Source organism: Podarcis cretensis (genome assembly GCF_951804945.1).
Source record: "Podarcis cretensis genome assembly, chromosome: 13".
Taxonomy (NCBI): Eukaryota; Metazoa; Chordata; class Lepidosauria; order Squamata; family Lacertidae; genus Podarcis; species Podarcis cretensis.
Genome location: NC_137182.1, coordinates 40753573 through 40771758, shown reverse-complemented (window position 1 = coordinate 40771758; position 18186 = coordinate 40753573). Strand labels below are relative to the sequence as shown.

General features: G+C 46.8%; 3 protein-coding genes across 3 annotated transcripts in view; 1 reads left to right on the top strand and 2 right to left on the bottom strand.

Annotated features, from left to right (window-relative positions):
- Positions 1-587, bottom strand: part of ITGAL (integrin subunit alpha L) — a 44292-nt gene extending 43705 nt beyond the window's left edge. Inside the window, exon 1 of the mRNA XM_079951337.1 lies at positions 227-587. Coding sequence (XP_079807463.1) covers positions 227-287 — 61 coding nt within the window. The 5' untranslated portion in view covers positions 288-587. The remainder of the gene's footprint in view (positions 1-226) is intronic.
- A 4771-nt stretch (positions 588-5358) lies between these two features.
- Positions 5359-12785, top strand: SEPTIN1 (septin 1). Its single transcript, XM_079951385.1, has 11 exons — positions 5359-5507; positions 5645-5735; positions 7577-7663; positions 7769-7892; positions 8906-9040; positions 9709-9826; positions 10292-10393; positions 10489-10588; positions 10681-10846; positions 11968-12052; positions 12243-12785. The coding sequence occupies exons 1-11, from the start codon at positions 5505-5507 to the stop codon at positions 12321-12323; spliced, it is 1092 nt and encodes a 363-aa protein (XP_079807511.1). The 5' UTR covers positions 5359-5504; the 3' UTR covers positions 12324-12785.
- DCTPP1 (dCTP pyrophosphatase 1) lies at positions 12746-17881 on the bottom strand. The gene is made up of 5 exons (XM_079951394.1): positions 17767-17881; positions 16389-16688; positions 15800-15927; positions 15346-15456; positions 12746-14178 (listed from the first exon to the last, which is right to left on the bottom strand). The coding sequence occupies exons 2-5, from the start codon at positions 16674-16676 to the stop codon at positions 13803-13805; spliced, it is 903 nt and encodes a 300-aa protein (XP_079807520.1). The 5' UTR covers positions 16677-16688; positions 17767-17881; the 3' UTR covers positions 12746-13802.
- Between the last annotated feature and the right edge of the window lie 305 nt (positions 17882-18186).

The following is an 18186-nucleotide window of genomic DNA, read 5'->3' as shown; positions in this document are numbered from 1 at the left end:
ACCAAGGTAGCAGCCTCATGTAACTACACACCATGCCCTAGAACTCTCCAATAAAACTGTCTCACTCTCACACACGCAACATGCAGCAAGCAATTCACCCCAGCAATTCCCAAACCTGCAAAGGTCCAATCTGCCCATCCTACCTAAACATGATATCTGTGCCAGCAGACTTTCTCTCCAGTCTCAGTCAAGACAGAGAATTCCGCTTGAACCAATTCCGACCTACCTTGAAGAGCCAAGCTGATCAGCAGTGTCAGAAAGTAGACTGGAAGGTGTAGGCCAGGCATCCTGGGTGGTGGCGGCAGCAGCAGCAGCAGCAGCAGCAGCGGCTTAAACGGTTCAAGAGCTTATTTTCTGGAGGGCATGACTAGCAGGAAGGCACCAGATGAATAGTTTGATCAAGCCAAGAGACAGATTCAAGAGGAGCAAGCGGCTATGGCAGAAGATGAAGGAGACTGGGGAAGAGGTGAGACTCTTAAGCTTCCAAATCTCAAAACTGTACTGCTACTTTCGCTCCCCCACGTGGTACAAAAAGCAAAGGGTATGATGTGGGCAGGAGAGGAAACGTGGGTGATGAAAGACTCTGAATATGCATATGTGCGAGGGGTGGCACCTGCGCAATGAGGGAAGGAGTTACACCAATGCAACCACACACACACACACACACACACACACACTGCCGTGACTTTGGCATCTGATCACACTGCGAATGGACCTGCAAGACTGGCCAGATAGGCATCATGGACTTGAGCAAAGAACTCCCAAACGTTTAATGTTCATTTCAAGGCTATAGATGCTTCCTGAATGACAAATCATCTACAGAGATAAGTCTTACAACAGTGCTACACACTGCTGTGTGTGTGTGTGTGTGTGAGAGAGAGAGAGAGAGAGAGAGAGAGAGAGAGAGAGCGCGCATGGGGGAAACGGAAGTTGGCAATTTGTTTCAAAAATACATGTAAGAGTGAGTGGAGGAAAAGGCAATGTAGTTGTGGGTGGAAGACTTTTCAGCAGAAAAACTGCCAGAGGGGGACAGGGTTGAAAGTTCCTCCTCCTAGAAAAGTCTTCTGAGGTTGAGTGCAGCCTCTGTGGCCGTAATGTGTTAAAAAACAAAAATAAAACACATTAGGGGAAACAAGAACTTATGGGAATAGCGATCAGGTGGCAAACGGGTGAGAGTCTTTGCAGTCATGGTTTACTTGAGTAAAGGAAATAATGTTATCTGAATGTTTGACTCAACACAGCAGAGTGCTAAAAGGGCAAAGTAAGAAATACAAATTTCTACATATATGGTCTTTGATTCTTGAGTATATAAACAAAATCAGTATCTTTATCACAGCCATGTTTCGCTATGGAGAGATCAACTTCGAGAACAAACTGTTTTTGTGTGTGTACTTTTATGATGCTAACTGTGTTTGATGAATTGTACTCCATGTTTTTTGTGTTCATTATTCTCCTGCGAAAATCAATAAAATACCTATTTCAAAACAAGGAAACAGGCTTGCAATTGTCTCAAGCAATAGGCATGGAGTATAGCAGACTGGTGCCCCTCCCCTCAAGAAAACCCCACCAACTCACTTGCTCTTTTGCCTCATGTCAAGGCAGCCCCACTCACCTGCCAAAGCCACTGGTAAGTTTACATCCCTGGCAGGGGCTTATGGGTGTAGCTAGGCAGAGGGCAATAATATCCACAAATATTACTGAAAAGCATTGAAATTACTCAATTATCTGGGGTTCTAACCCCCCAGCCAAAGCCTACCTCTCCCAGTAGAAGCCTGCCCCCCGTAATGTCGTCTTCATGGGATGATTTCCTAAAAGCTCAACAACTTTGGCTGCCCCCCCCAAAAAAAATTCCTGGCTACGCATCCATGCATAGGCTGATGAGAGTGATTTGTGTATAGCACGTATGCCCTGCCCCTTTAGCCAAAATAGTTTTCAGAGCGGTTTACAATAATTGGATCTAAGGCAGTTTTGGCTCTGAGGCTCTCCCCACCCCCAGGTTAAACTTTAGAATGAGAAGCCAGCGTTAAATTAGTGAAATTAGCACCTGTTACCAATAATGGCCCAAGGATGAAGGCACATGTTATTAAAGATCTGGTGAATACATTGTCCTAACAAAATAAAAATAAAAAATTCCTTCCAGTAGCACCTTAGAGACCAACTAAGTTAGTTATTGGTGCTACTGGAAGGAATTTTTATTTTATTTTGTTTCGACTATGGCAGACCAACATGGCTACCTACCTGTAACTAGAACATTGTCCTAAGTTTCATAACAGAAGAAAGGACAACAGAGATGAAAGAAAATAAACAAATGAAATTGCAGGTACAGTATTTCGGGTGCAGGAGTCCCCTGTTTACTAAGCGTTCAACCCGATCTGTTTGTAGGGAGCTCAGGCGTCGCTGCATCCAAGCAAATGCTTTCCAACCCTTCTCAGTGCACTTTTCCATCACTTTCCTTATCGCAGAAAATCTGATCTTTTGGGTTTGCTGTGCAAAACTCCCCAAGCAAACTATAATGGCAAAACCTGAACTTAAGATAAAGGGACCCCTGACCATTAGGTCCAGTCGTAGCCAACTCTGGGGTTGCGGCGCTCATCTCGCTTTATTGGCCGAGGGAGCCGGCGTACAGCTGGTCATGTGGTCATGTGGCTAGCATGACTAAGCCGCTTCTGGCGAACCAGAGCAGCGCACGGAAATGCCGTTTACCTTCCCGCCGGAGCGGTACCTATTTATCTACTTGTACTTGAGGTGCTTTCGAACTGCTAGGTTGGCAGGAGCAGGGACCGAGCAATGGGAGCTCACCCCGTCGCGGGGATTTGAACCGCCGACCTTCTGATTGGCAAGTCCTAGGCTCTGTGGTTTAACCCACAGCGCCACCTGCATCCCGTAAACTGGCACATTAACTTGAGTCCTGCCTGGAAATCGCAACAGTCTGGAAGGCCCCATTTACACGTGCTTTAGTTGCATCCAGAGCTGAATAGTGGCAGACACTCTGCATGATGGGTCTGCCTTCAAAAAATAAAATGTGGGGTGGGGGAGCAGCAGAAATTCAGCTGGAGCAAAATCTGTGGATTTCACCAGTCACACACAGACACAGCAGATATATGGCTTGCTTGCCTATTTCCTGTGTTCTGCATTAGTACAGGGAGAGCAGGAGCCCCCTAGAGGCTGGGTGGGGAACAGACACAATACAGAAGTAAGCTGCGAGAGAGCCAATGCAGAGGCTCAAAGGCTTTCTTTTTTTTTCTTTTCTGGGCCACACTTTCATAGAATCATAGAATCATAGAGTTGGAAGAGACCACAAGGGCCATCGAGTCCAACCCCCTGCCAAGCAGGAAACACCATCAGAGCACTCCTGACATATGGTTGTCAAGCCTCTGCTTAAAGACCTCCAAAGAAGGAGACTCCACCACCCTCCTTGGCAGCAAATTCCACTGTCAAACAGCTCTTACTGTCAGGAAGTTCTTCCTAATGTTTAGGTGGAATCTTTTTTCTTGTAGTTTGGAACCATTGCTCCGTGTCCGCTTCTCTGGAGCAGCAGAAAACAACCTTTCTCCCTCCTCTATGTGACATCCTTTTATATATTTGAACATGGCTATCGTATCACCCCTTAACCTCCTCTTCTCCAGGCTAAACATGCCCAGCTCCCTTAGCCGTTCCTCATAAGGCATAGTTTCCAGGCCTTTGACCATTTTGGTTGCCCTCCTCTGGACACGTTCCAGTTTGTCCGTGTCCTTCTTGAACTGTGGTGCCCAGAACTGGACACAGTACTCCAGGTGAGGTCTGACCAGAGCAGAATACAGTGGCACTATTACTTCCCTTGATCTAGATGCTATACTCCTATTGATGCAGCCCAGAATTGCATTGGCTTTTTTAGCTGCCGCGTCACACTGTTGGCTCATGTCAAGTTTGTGGTCAACCAAGACTCCTAGATCCTTTTCACATGTACTGCTCTCAAGCCAGGTGTCACCCATCTTGTATTTGTGCCTCTCATTTTTTTTGCCCAAGTGCAATACTTTACATTTCTCCCTGTTAAAATTCATCTTGTTTGTTTTGGCCCAGTTCTCTGTCAAGGTTAGAGAATCAAAAATTGCTCACAACACACAGGTTTATTTCTATCGATAAGAAATATATTGGAAAACAAAAAGAATCACCTCCTAGCAGTGCATGATTTGTAGCACAGAACACAGCTGCTTTATAATATGATCACAGCAGGGCCAGATTTAGGTTTGATGAGGCCCTAAACTACTGAAGATAATGGGGCCCTTTATATGTCCAGCTGTCCTTTGTCAACAACAAATTGTCGCTGTTGAATATATGCTATATGGTAATTTATCGACGTATTAGGTATCTAAAGCCATTTGCACATAATAAAATACATATTTTACCAGTGATGTTTTAGGCAGTAGGCTAGCAGGCAGGGCCCATTACTTACATCATAGGAGCCTACACAACACAAAACACTGTTGTTGTATGTAGGTGTTGGTTTTTTTTATCTTATATTTTGGAAATGTACATCCAGTTGTTGTTTTTTCCTTTAAATTTTTTGGGGGCCCCAAGAGTGTGGGGCCTTAAGCTATAGCTTGTTTACCTTATACGTAAATCCGGCACTAGATCACGGGACATCCAGAAAGTATAAAACAACACATAAGAACATGAATCATTCCCAAAATATAATTATAAACGAGCCTCTTACATATGTACCTTAAGTAAGTATACAAACTCTGAGAGGTATGAGCTTGCTTTCGCCGGGTAATCTCCTTTATATTATGTCTAACTCTCCTCCTCCACACAAAAAAGTTGTTCTCTTGTCTGATCTTGATTTGATTATGATTTCAATAATGATTTTATTTTTTGTGTGAAATAAAGCATGTGCATGCATGCTCATCTGCGCATGTGTGATGCCTGTCTCAAATGTCCACACCATTTTTAAGTACAAATTAAATGTGGCTTAAGTTTTCTAGTTGGACTGAACCTGGTTAGAGGGGAAAACACACCAAACAGCAGTATTTGCCAAAGTCTGATACGGCTTGTGGCTAAACGCCATGCAAATGCAGCTTCGAAAACCAGCACAGGGAGCCCACTGAATGCAGAGTAAGTGGCAATGTGAATGTACCCAAAGCCTCTCTTCTGTGTGTGCTTGTTTCATAAGCCCCCTTGACACTGTTTTTTTGTGAGGAAATGGGTCGCAGCAAGGGGGCGAGAAGTGACCTCAGTCACCATGTGCAAGCTTGTCCCATGAGCATAAGAGCTGAGGAAAAGGCAGTGCGTCAGTCAGCTCCCACACAACCTTCCAAGCAGCGATATTTTAACTTGAAATGTGTGCTACCCACAGGTGGAAGGAAAGGAGGGAAACGAAAATAGGCCAGCCAATGGGAGATGACGATGCTCTGATACGGGTGCAGATCTGGCTTCCTGTTTCACCGCCACAGGAAGTTGGTGTTTGAGCCAACAAGGTGCACACTGACATCCCTGCAGCGTCTCCTCCGTACAACTAGGGACCAATTATGGTAAGAAACCCGTAAGATAGACTCTCTTTTGCCTTTCTTCCTTTGAGTTGTTTTCTTTTGAGTCTCTCTCTGAACACCTTGGAAGGACCAGACAGTGGGACGCCTCCTCCTGACGCTATCTTTCTTGTCTGCCTCAGGACAAAGATTACGTTGGATTTGCAGCTCTGCCCACCCAAGTCCACAGAAAGTCCGTAAAGAAGGGGTTTGACTTCACTCTGATGGTTGCAGGTAACATGTTGAAAATACCCACTTTCTCCATCTTTACCAGCTCCAACACCTCTGAATGCATCTAGACACACCCCCTGCGGCTCTCTTTCCTTTCCATGCTATTGTCGTGCAAAATGAAGAGGTGCCCTTAAGTGTTGGATTTCGCATGGTTCAGACCAGGTTCTGGAAGAGACTCTGGCTTGCGCACCAAGTGCAGCCATTCAGACCTCTCTGCATGGTCCTCAGGGCGCAACCCCCTCCTCCCCGTCCCTGACTGGGCTTTGAACACCACACATTCTTTTTATTTGACCAAAGGTGGGTTTAGGGGAGCACGACTGGTTCCCCCACACTGGGTGCCGAGCTGAGAGGGTGCTGCAGGGCGCTCTGCAACAATGACAAACAACGGCAGGCGAGTGGGGGGGGAGGGCACTGAAATTTGGCGTTGCACAAGGCGCTGCTGAAGTGTTTTTTTTTTTAATTAATTTTCAAAAATTCAAAACAAACAAACATACAGAGAAACATACATACATACATACATACATCCTGTTTAAATCTTGGTAACATTATTAAGTGACTTCCTCAAATCCCCTTGGTTGAATTTCATTATATATCATTTTAACAGTTTTCCAAAATCGATTTTCTCAAAAAATTAACTTGATCACTTAACATCTTTCATTCTTTCTAATTTAGCTTTAAACATCTTAAGTCTTATCCTTACATATTTAAATCCTAAGCCTATCTATGATTTGCAAGCTTTTCCAATTAAGTTATCTTAACATATTTAGCTAAATAGTCTTTAAATTTCATCCATTCTTCCTGATACTCCTCCTCCTTTTGGTGGTGCTGCTGAAATTTTAAAGCCCAAGGTCTGCCATCGCTTTGACCTGTGATCGAGCCTTTTGGCTGTCTGGATAGAGAAGAGTGGGTGAGTGTGGTTGTGTAGAAGCTAACCTACTATACAGTGGTAGCATTCACAGGAATGGCTTGGCCCACTTTTGCCTCTGGCCTGCCCACCATTGGCTGGTGGACCCTGAAAGTGTGACCAGAAGCGATTGCCCTGAAAAAAGGTGCCCAACTCCCTGGTCAAAGCACTGATGGCGACTGATCAGTGGGCAATTTGGCTGCCTTTTGTTCCAAGCCACACTAGAATGTATCTTGAGACACATCCACTTCTTAGAGTCATAGGAGAGGCGAGTCTCTCAGGCCTGCTCCTCGAACCCACTAGGACAGGCTTCCTCAACCTCAGCCCTCCAGATGTTTTTGGGCTACAACTCCAATGATCCCTAGCTAGCAGGACCAGTGGTCAAGGACGCTGGGAATTGTAGTCTCAAAACATCTGGAGGGCCGAGGTTGAGGAAGCCTGCACTAGGATATATTCTGCTTCCAGAGGTAGGGACAGAAATCAGAATCCTGACTAGGGCTGGACAAACCAGTCTGTTTCCAGACCGTGTTAAATTACTATGTTTATTCATAAATTCGTTTTTGTACCACTGCTGCATTAATCTACATTTAGTAAAAACAACACCCGTATGATTTGTTTAAATGATAAGTAAATTTGTACTTTATCTCACTGTAAGCATTTCTAAACTGTCTTATTTTTTAAAAATATGCATTTTCAAGTTGGTGCATTTTTTGAGCCAAGGACTGTATTGCAAAATTTGGAGACATAACTGAAAGATGATCAGTACAGGAGGCATCCGTTGAGGTCAGGTTTGCATCGGAATTCATAGAAATAAAATCCCTCAAGCATCTCCAGACCTGAAAACCAGAAAACTAATCTCTCAGGCTTATTCTTGTCTTAATCAAGTTCCTCCAAGTTCAAGGATCATCAGCTGATACCTTCACGTTCATTCATCCAATAGGAGAATCTGGGCTGGGAAAATCCACTCTTGTCAATAGCCTCTTCTTGACAGATCTATACAAGGACCGGATACTCCCGAATGCGCAAGGTAAGGACTGCTGGCAGCTCCAGTCTGCAATGTTTTTGGATGGGATGGGGAGAGCTGAGAGTGTGACCCCAGTGCTATTACTGCCCTGCCTTCCCCACTTCACAGGCAGGATCCCCCAGACTTTGGAAATTGTCAAGCATGCAGTAGACATTGAAGAAAGGGGAGTGAAAGTGAAATTGACGGTGATCGATACCCCAGGATTTGGAGATGCAGTGGACAACACTGAGTGGTAAGAGGCCAGCTGGATGTATTCCTGTGCCCCAGTTCTGAAGAAGCACAGGGATGAAAAAGTGCTATAGCAGGGAAGGTGGGATCTGGGACCCAGATCTGGGGAAATCAAGGATTCATGGGTGGGAAGTGGGTCCAAATTTAGGGGTGCTGAAAGCCAATATTTAATGGTTCTTTGAGAGTAAAGTGAAGAAAGCATATATTGTCTACTTTTGAAAGCCCAAAGGATGGAGGATGAGGAAAGGGTTCATACATGCATGTTCAGCACCCAATTATAACATCCAATGCAGAACTGAGCAGGTGGCAGGAGGGGGGAAAGCAGTATATGAAAGAGAAATAAGAGGAGGGCAGTGAGGAAGAGAAAAGACAGGTCCCACCCACTTCTTGTATATAATCCTTGGCAAGATTATCCTGGAGGACATGTGGCCGTTGACCGAAAAAAGGGTTGCCCACCCTATTCCAATGACTGGTTTTCACTGTAGAGCAAGCACCACAGACAGTTGGTTTGCACTGAGACCTCAAACCATGACTTACGTTAACTGTTTCAGATGTTGCAAGCAAATAACAGTGTGTGCCCCTACTTTCTTCCCCTCCTTATCTTGAGAACTCCCAGATTCTGTTGCAAGCAGTGGCCTTTGAGAACGAAGCAATGGGCCAAACCATAGCTTTCGGATCCAGACGTGATGCCAACCAAACTGGGCTTAAGATCCTGGTTTGGTGGACAAACTATAGCTCACATGCCACAGGAAACCATGGTTTGTTGTTATGTCTCAGATAGAACGTTGATGTCCTATGACATTCCCTCAGACAACAGGCAAGTGATGTGTGTCTATGTGGAAGTAGCTGATCTTCCTCCTGGCCTTTAAAGATCAATCCAGGCTCTAGTCCCCCTCATTACGTAAATGTAGCTAAGGAAAACTAGGATTCGATGTGGGGGGGTGTATGATTCTGACTAGCAATGGGGCCTTCTCACCACCTCATCCCCTTTCTTCTCCTACCTGGTTTCTACTGCAGCTGGAAGCCAATTGCCCACTACATTGATTCCCAGTTTGAGCAGTACTTTCGAGATGAGAGCGGCTTGGACCGCAAGAACATTCAGGATGGGCGTGTCCACTGCTGTCTCTATGTCCTGTCACCCTTTGGACACGGGTAAGATGTGTGGAGCTTTAGGGTGTGGCCATAGGGAATCAGGATCATGTCTTTCAGTGCTTGAAAGGATAGCAGCTCTCCATGGTTTTTATTTCCAGCACCTAGTTCATTGCTGAGAGCCAGTGTGGCGTAGTGGTTAAGAGCGGTAGACTCGTAATCTGGGGAACCAGGTTCGCGTCTCCGCTTCTCCACATGCAGCTGCTGGGTGACCTTGGGCCAGTCACACTTCTCTGAAGTCTCTCAGCCCCACTCACCTCACAGAGTGTTTGTTGTGGGGGAGGAAGGGAAAGGAGAATGTTAGCCACTTTGAGATTCTTTTGGGTAGTGATAAAGCGGGATATCAAATCCAAACTCTTCTTCTTCTTCTGGGATGAGTGGCAGCGTAATAAAGTGCCACTGAGCATGTGCCAACTTCCTTTAGCGCTGACGGCCCAGCTTATCAGCACAAACCTGGCAGCCAGATCTTAAGTGGGCTGGAATGCTGATTGTTTTTTAATGTTTTTATTAAAAAATGAAATGAATGGTGAGAAGGGGCAATCACAATTCAACACAAATTGTGTAAACAAGCCCAGCTTCGAGACTCCAGGGGTTAGTGGGGGTAGGAGGCAGAACTGCTAGGGGCTCTGGAAAGAGGGGTCAAGGATTTTGATCCCGCTCCTCTGCCACAGGCTCCGCCCCCTGGACATTGTATTCCTCCGAGCCATCCATGACAAAGTCAATATTGTGCCGGTGATTGGAAAGGCGGACAGCTTGACTCCAACAGAGGTGAAACACAAGAAAGAGAAGGTGAGAAAGGGGAAGGGCCACCGTAGCTCAGCTGGAAGAGCATCTGCTTTGCATGCAGAAGGTCCCAGGTTCAATCCCTGGCCTCTCCAGGTAGACTCCCTACCTGAAACCCTGGAGAGTCTCTGTCAATCAATGTAGACGATACTGAGCTGGATGGACCAATGGTCTGGCACCATGTGGGGCAGCCCCCGATGTTCCTGTGGGAGGCGTCTGAAAGGGGTGTTGCAGGGGAAACTCATATATGCTGGGTTGGAACAGATGAATGCAGCAAGTAGCTCACTTGTCTGAAGTAAACACCTCACTGTAAGGATACGGAGCCTCCAGCACTCTCTACAGGAAATCTCACTGCAATACCTGCACCTCTGGAGCCAATTTCTTCACACACCCCACTGCTAGTCCTGTCCTCTGCACAGCTACATTTCATGGCTATTTTAGCTCCACATTTTGATTCCTTTGGACATACAGATCCGGCAGGAGTTAGAGGAAAACGGGATCAATATCTACGAGTTTCCTGACTGTGACTCGGATGAAGACGAAGAGTTCAAAGCTCAGGATGCGGAGATGAAGGTGAGGAACTCTGGTCTTCCCTCTGTGGGGGAGAAGTGTCAGGTGGGATGGAAAAGGTGGAGCAATAATGGGCCTCATTGGCCTTCTTCCTGCAGCAAAGCATCCCCTTTGCTGTAATTGGATCCAGTCAGGTGGTCAAGGAGTCGATGGACAAAGTGTTCCGGGGACGGCAATATCCTTGGGGGACAGTGGAAGGTAAGTTGCATTAAGAGGGCACTCAGCAGAGGGCGCTGTGTCAAAGGAAGTTACTGATCTCGACTTCCTATTTCCCCCACCCCACCCCCTAGTGGAAAACGTGGCTCACTGCGACTTCCTCAAACTTCGGAACATGCTGATTCAAACCCATATGCAGGACTTAAAGGATGTGACCCACGAAGTCCATTACGAAAACTACCGCGCGCAGTGCATTCAGAGTCTGACCAGACCTGGGGCACGAGACCGCAGCAGCCGCGCGTAAGCAGATTCTGTTTTCTGTAAGGGAAGAGGATTTGGGCAGAGGGCTCAGTTGTGAGGTGAACCAAGAGGCTGGAGGGAGTCTGGTTAATTTAAGACAAGAAAATGATCATAAAACGGAACTGCGCACACTCCACACTGATATAGTCTTTAAAAAGACAAGTTCTTTGCATTGTATTGTTTTGTTTGATTCTTTTTCTTTCTTTTGTAGTCTTTAAAATGTTAATAAATATTATTTAAAAATAAAAAATAAAAAGACAAGTTCTATCCAGCAAATACTGAAGAGTAAGTTGGCAGGTCCCAGTTCCTTTGCTTAACTCCCTACTGGCAATTTAACAAAGTGCTTTTAAGGCAGATGTGGGAAACCTTTGCCCATCCAGATGTTGCTGAACTACAGCTCCCATCATCCCAGGTCCTTCCTTGCTAGGCTTGATGGGAGTCTTAGTTCAGCAACATCTGGAGGGCCAAAGGTTCCCCACATCCTGGCTTAAGGACTTAAGAGCTGCGAGGGAACGTGTTAGTTATGCTTCAGGTAGGGGTACATATGTAGCCCACTCCCTGCTTGCAGGCAGGGCAGAATGTGCTGCATGCACTAGCATGCTGTTTGTTCATGGTTAACCAGGAATTCTGCCTTACACCCAATATCTTCCTGCCATGCCACATTCACTCTTTGCCACTATGCTGCACTGCTTTATTGGTATGATCCAGTGAACATAGCAAGCTGCCTTGCGCAGAGTCCAGCCATTTGTCCGTCCAGCCCAGCAATGCCCTGCACCCATTGTTCTTCAGCCTGGGGTCCCCAGATATTGTTGGACTGCAACTCCCATCGCCCCCAGTCAGCTTAGCCAGTGGTCAGGGCTGATGGGAATTGTTGTCCAGCTATGACTGGGCACCCCAGGTTGAAGAATGCTGGTCTACACTGCCTGGGAGTAGCTTTCCAGAGTTTCAGGCAGGGTTCTCCGCCAGCTTTACCTGGGGACGCCGGGGATTGAACCCGGGACCTTCCACATGCAAGGCAGGTGTGCTCTACCCCTGGGCTACAGCCTTTCCCCAGAGCTAATGTACAAGCAGGAGCCAGGATCTTCCCGTGTCCTATCACCAGCTCTCTTTCGCCTCCCTAGGAAACTGTCACGTCAAAGTGCCACTGAGCTGCCACTCCTGCCTCTGGCCGAGACGGAGAAATTAATTCGCGAGAAAGACGAGGAGGTGAGTGTATGCACGTTTTAAGGCTTTGTGTTTGTGTTTTCCCTTGGAGCCAGCAGCTGCTGACCCTGTCTGAAGTTAGATCTGAGTCCAGCAGCTGCATTTTAGCACTCGGCAAGCGATACAAAAAAGGTGGGTCCACCCCGAAGGCAAGTGCAACTTCAGCATCTCTCTCTTGTCTCTCTTTGTCCAGCTCCGTCGGATGCAGGAAATGCTGCAGAAGATGCAGGCACAGATGCTGCAGAGCAAAGGGGAGCAGTGTGACAACCTCTGAAAGGCAGCAGAGCTCCTTTCCCACAGTGCTATGAGAATCCCGATGGAAAGAGACTTAATTCTGCTTCTATGTGGCCAAATCAGGGGGCCACACTGGTAATGGAAATGGAAGAGTTAAGTGTTGGTGGGTATACTATGTATTTGAGAGAAAAAACCCCTCTGGACTTCCAGATGTTACTGGACTACAACTCCCAACATCCCATATCTTTGCCCATGCTAGTTTAGGCTGATGGGAGTTGGAGTCCCCACAATATGCAGAGGGCCACAGGTCCCCCAACCCTGGCTTAAGAAATTATCACACTGGATAACCTGTCTATCATATATATGTGTATATATATCCCTTCTTTCTCCAACCCGCCCGCTCACCCCACCATTGTCCACTGACTGTTTTAGTATCTTTCAATAAGACACAATGACTGACTGTTCAATGGAAATAAAATGTATTTTACAAGACTGAAGACTGGCTTCCTAACAGATCTCCAAATCATTTGTATGCATCTACTTTTCCACAAACTATCAAGCACAAAATATTTATCTCCAAAGAAGCCTGTCATCAAACAGATGCTCCTCTACGGATTCCTATTTTCACTTCCACTTGATCTATTTATTCAGGATTATTTCTCCAGACAAATTTAACTGTGACAGACAAAAGTACTCAGCAACAAAAGTGCTGCACTATTATTTGAAACGTGGGCCATGAGGTCACGTGGATAGCTGAAAAACTGGGCAGCGGATGAGGCCTCAAGGAAACAATACTAAAACAAGTCATTTTTTCAGAATAGAAAAATTGTAACTCTTAAGCTCTCAGTGTAATGCTGGAACCAAAAAAGCCAATATGGTTGTTGATTGGTCGTACAACGCAGCCTGAAAAATATATAGTCTATCAGGAGCTGAAGGCTGTGTACGTATTAAAATGAAAACAGCCACAGGAGACTGCCAGTTTGAGCAGACGAAGGTCCCTGGGAAGGGTCCCCGCTCCAACCATTTCCCTGCTTAAAGGGGCTTCTCAAGCTGCTCTTACACCCATGGGGGGAATGCATCTCTTCCACACACACCAATGGACAGTGGGGAAAAAGCTTGAGGAAAAATTCAGATGCAAAGCAGCCCTAACCTCCCATTAGTCAGTTCAGACAGGCAGCTTCCCACAGCTTCTTTTCTTAAAAAACAAAAACTAAGATGGAGGCATCTAACTGGGCCGTAGTCAAGAGGCCAAGTGTATAGAAGGCCCTTGTCAGTTTCACATCTGAGGGAAAGTCATAATGCCTGCGTAGAGTGAAGGGCCTTCCCCCACAGACTAGTCACTTTCAATTCCCCTGCCAGATACGGCTCCCTGCCTCACTGGAGTCAGCATCGTCTAAACCTTCAAAAACATAAAAGGAGAGAGAGGAAATAATGGCAGCACCCTTCCCTCCCCACATCGCTCCCTTTGCATTGGCGCTTTCTAGACTCCTCTCACAAAAGAGTACGATGAAGTAGAGGCCTATTTTGAGGCGCTGCCCTGCCTGAGCCCTGAAGGCCCAGCGCCATTTGAGTCCCCGCAGCTTGTGTCCGGAGGACGGGAGCCTCCCAAGGCCACACAAAAGTTTTCTCCCCTCGCTGCTCCGGAAGATGCAGCAGCACTGTCCTGTTGCTTCTCGTATTCGGTGTATTTCTTGGACGACCCATAAACTCGCTCAGCCGGGTATTTGAGGTGGTTCTTCCCTATCTTGCGGAGGGCGGCCGAGGGAAGGTCCACGTGGCACTTGTCCGCCAGAGCCACCAGGTAGATGAGGACATCGCTGAGCTCGTCGGAGAGGGCTTCGCGCTCTGGCGCCGTCCAGCCCGGGAGGCCTTCGGGGGCTTCTTCCCGCCACTGGCTAAAGAGCAACAGGGGAGAAATGATGGCGTGAGGAGGGGAAGGAGCTAAGAAGGGATTTGAAGCTTCCAAAGGGAAGTCATGGTGGTTTGTTGCAGCAAAGCCAGCAAAGGCTCTTGGGACACCTTAAAGCAGGAGAGAGGCACCTGAGGGCTGACTGCACCCACTAGGCCTCTCTGCCTCGCTCTTGGAACTCTGCTTAGGCCTCACCCTCTCCCCCCAGCCTCCTTGAGAGGTTTTGCCTGGCTCAAATGTGTCCTTGAACACCAACCATGCCTCTTGAAGGGCAGAGAGAGATGCGTGTAGACATTAACCTACGTTACGAAGATAAAATTTAGACTGACTGCTCTGCCCACTTTTGTCTCCGGGAAAGGGGAATGCGGCTCTAGGGCTGAAAGGGGGTCCACCCTGCCACCATCTTAAAGGCTAACAACTTTATTGTGGTGTAAGCTTTCGTCAACTGCAGACCACTGCCTCAGATGCATGAAGTGTTACCCTGAGTGCCCAGATACTGATAAGCTGGAACGTGTGCAGAGGACAACCAAAATGATCAAGGGCCTGGAAACCAAGCCTTATGAGGAACAGTTGAAGGAGCTGGGTATGTTTAGCCTGGAAAAGAATCATAGAACTGTAGGGTTGGAAGAGACCCTGGGGGTCATCTAGTTCAATGCAGGAATCTCAACTAAAGCATTCATAACAGGCCACCCAACCTCTGCTTAAAAACCTTCAAGGAAGGAGAGTCCACAACCTCCAGAGGGAAACTGTTCCACTGAGACTGAGGAGATATGATAGCCATCTTCAAATATCTCAAGGGGCTATTCCATGAAAGATGGAGCAAATTTGTTCTCTCCTGCTCTGGAGGACAGGCCTCGAACCAACAGATTCAATTACAAGAAAGATTCTGACTAAACATCAGGAATAACTTTCTGACAGTAAGAGCTGTTTGACAGTGGAACAGACTACCTCAGGAGGTGGTGCCAGCTGATGTAGTTGTAGTCCAACAACCTCTGGAGGGCACCAGGTTGGCAAAGGCTGGATCAGATGATCACCAAGGACCCTTCTGATTCTATGAAAGCACCTTTAGGCCTCAATCCTCTCCTTCCCTTCCCTCCCCAAAATACTGCCTGTGGAGGGAGGCCTACTCTGCAGTCCCGTCACCCGTACTCACAAGAGCTCCGCCAGCTCCCCAACCTCCCCGACGAGGGCAAGCAGCAGATTCCGAGGTTGGTGGTACTTCCCCCAGCCACGCTCAGCTGTGAAACCAGACTGGAGTCTTCGGCTGTGGGAGAGACAGAGAGGTGAAATGGGGTTTATGCTGTGTTCAGCAGAGGCTGGTCCATTAGGGCAAAGGAGGCACTGCCACAGCAGCTTCAGACTTGCTCTTGGCTAGTCTCCACTTGCCTGCCTCTTTACTTAAAACCAGTTGGGATGGCTCCACCTAAAGTGGCTCTGGCGCCACCTACTGTTAGTCTCCCCACCTTCTGCCCTACCAGTCCCAACAGCACCAATGACCCCTGTACATTGGTCCAGATTTGGGGGTGGGAAGGAGAAGAGGGTGAAGTTATAATCAACCAAAAATGTGGGGCCTGTGAGGTGGGAAGAGAGAAAGGAAGGTGTCTCACATGTCTTCCAAGGTAGGCTCAGCGCTGAACTGAAACGCCTCTGCTGAATTTCCCTTCCTGTTCCTCACCAACACCTCATCCATTTCTTCCTCTTTTGCCTTTGGTGAACTGGCCGATGGGAACAATGCCTGGCAAAGGAAGTCACGGTAACTGTGTGCCTTCATTCCAACCAACTAGTAAGGATTTTTTCCATCACTTTGCTATTGGCAGTTTAAAATTGTAGAGATCGGGCGTTGCGAGCTAAACCTGGCAGCTATTTTAGGTCAAGCACTAATCTATTCCCTGCTGGCCAAAAGCCCCACTTGTCCCCAAAAAGTATAGGCTAAATAAATAAATAAAATAATAATAATAGTAGTAATAGTAGTAGTAGTAGTAATAATAATAATAATAATAATAATAATAATAGAATATGCTATACTGTACTTATATACTTCTATGTATATCCATAGGATATTTCTATCCACAGGATATTCTGAAGGTACATATATACACAATACCGATAAGCTATTCTGGATATGCTTCCAGAAACCCTGGAATTACAACTCACACAGAGACACAACCCACTCATAGAACGTCTCCCGTTTGTTACCTCTGTCCTCCTGGGCATGGTGGCTCCAGTACCAGAATGCTTCAGGTCACCAAGCCCATCTTCAGCCGCAGGCACAGAACAGCCTGGAGGCAAATGCTTCTGATGCTCAGCCGTGGCCATGTGCAGCCGAAGGTCAGAGTAGCCAGCAGGCATTGTACCCTTGCAGAACCTGCAGGCTGCTTTGCCATTGTCTCCTGCCACGGGGCAAAGCCAGACCTTCAGATCCTCCTCTTCCTCCCAGTCTCTGCAATACTTCCCCTCACTGGCAGCCCTCTTAGATGATGCCATGATTGACCAGGCCTGAAAGAGATGCGGGGAGAGAAGCTCGCTGAACAAAGAGGTTGTTAGCAGCAAAGGATAAGGAATTTAGCGGAAGCTTCTTTCACACCATTTAAAGCCTTGTGATACCACTTTAAGAAGTCATGGCTTCCCCCAAAGAATTATGGGAGCTGTAGTTCATTAAGGGTGCTGAGAGTTGTTAGGACACCCCTATTCCCCTCCAAGTGTTACAATTTCCAGGGTAGTTTAAAGACCAATCCCTCTTCACGGGGAACTCTTGAGAATGGCAACTCCTGTGCCTTTTCCAACATGTGAACACTGTCTGCAGGTTGTATCCAACCAAGTTATACACAGAGTAGACCCAATGAAATTAGCAGACCTAAGTCAGTTATGTCTATTCATTTCACAGAATATGACTAATGTTGGCTAAATCTCTGGCTGCATTATGTAAAACATGTAAAACACTTCCCTCCAAAGAGTCCTGGGAACTTGTAGCGTAATCCTCGCTGAGCAACAATTCCACGCACCCTTAACAAACTACACTTCCCAGGATGATTTGGGAGAAGTCACGTGCTTCAAACGTACGCCACCTACACAAGACTCTGTGGCTTCTCTGCCGCAGGCACATAGGGAGTTGTAGATGCATCACATCAGTGCGTGTCCCCACACCCAGAATTAGAAATTTTTCTAAGCCAATACTCTCCAGTGCTGAGCTGCATAAAGTCTGCTTTCAGTACAACGGATCACGCCCTGAAAAAATAGAAGTGAGCGCACATCACTTGAGCATGTGCAGAAGGCTCTTTCCCTCGCCCTTGAGAAACCACAGGAAACCCCCCTGGTACACACACACACGCCCCCTCTCTGGGTATTAATATTTTAATGTTTCAATATTTTAATGTTGTATTTTAATCTTGTTTTAAAGTGGTATTAATTCAACTTGTTTTTAGTATTGCTTGTTAGCCGCCCTGAGCCCGGCCTTGGCTGGGGAGGGCGGGGTATAAATAAAAATTATTATTATTATTATTATTATTATTATTAATATTCTCTGCAACTCTCATGCCTGGCTCTCAACGAAAGCAAAGCAACATACACAGCCTACCTGGGCTCCAAAGGACAACAGAGCAGGCAGGATCCGTCCCCTTCTAACAAGCCACGCGCGTTTTCCCGGGTTCAGGGCAGGAAAGCCAACCCACCATCGCCACTGAGCTGGGCTCTGGTAGGGTACAAAGGGTGTGACGAACGCAGCTGCGGCCCAATCAAAGGTGGCTGGTGGAAGGCGAGCGGATCACTGCAACCAATCAAAACGAGCAGAGGGTCGTGCCCAATCGGAGGAGAGGCAGCAAATAGCGAGTACAGTATAGAAGGAAGAGGCGCCGGGATAGAGTCTTAAATATGCAAAGCAGCGGCCGGCTCAAGGAGTTACTGGAAAAGAAAAATCCGGATTGACTTTATATATATCTCCTATATATCGACCACAACAGTATCATAAAATATCATAAACTAATACTAAATAAGCAAA

Bases quoted from the DNA above. Each gene is read 5' to 3' on its own strand.
- SEPTIN1 (XM_079951385.1), top strand. The intron at 5,736-7,576 runs GTAACATGTTGA...TTCATCCAATAG, and splicing joins CTTCACTCTGATGGTTGCAG to GAGAATCTGGGCTGGGAAAA. The intron at 10,394-10,488 runs GTGAGGAACTCT...TTCTTCCTGCAG, and splicing joins CTCAGGATGCGGAGATGAAG to CAAAGCATCCCCTTTGCTGT.
- DCTPP1 (XM_079951394.1), bottom strand. From the start codon at position 16,676: ATGGCATCATCTAAGAGGGCTGCCAGTGAGGGGAAGTATTGCAGAGAC. The intron at 15,928-16,388 runs GTAACAAACGGG...TTCCTTTGCCAG, and splicing joins CCATGCCCAGGAGGACAGAG to GCATTGTTCCCATCGGCCAG. The intron at 14,179-15,345 runs GTGAGTACGGGT...GTTGCTCTTTAG, and splicing joins GGGGAGCTGGCGGAGCTCTT to CCAGTGGCGGGAAGAAGCCC.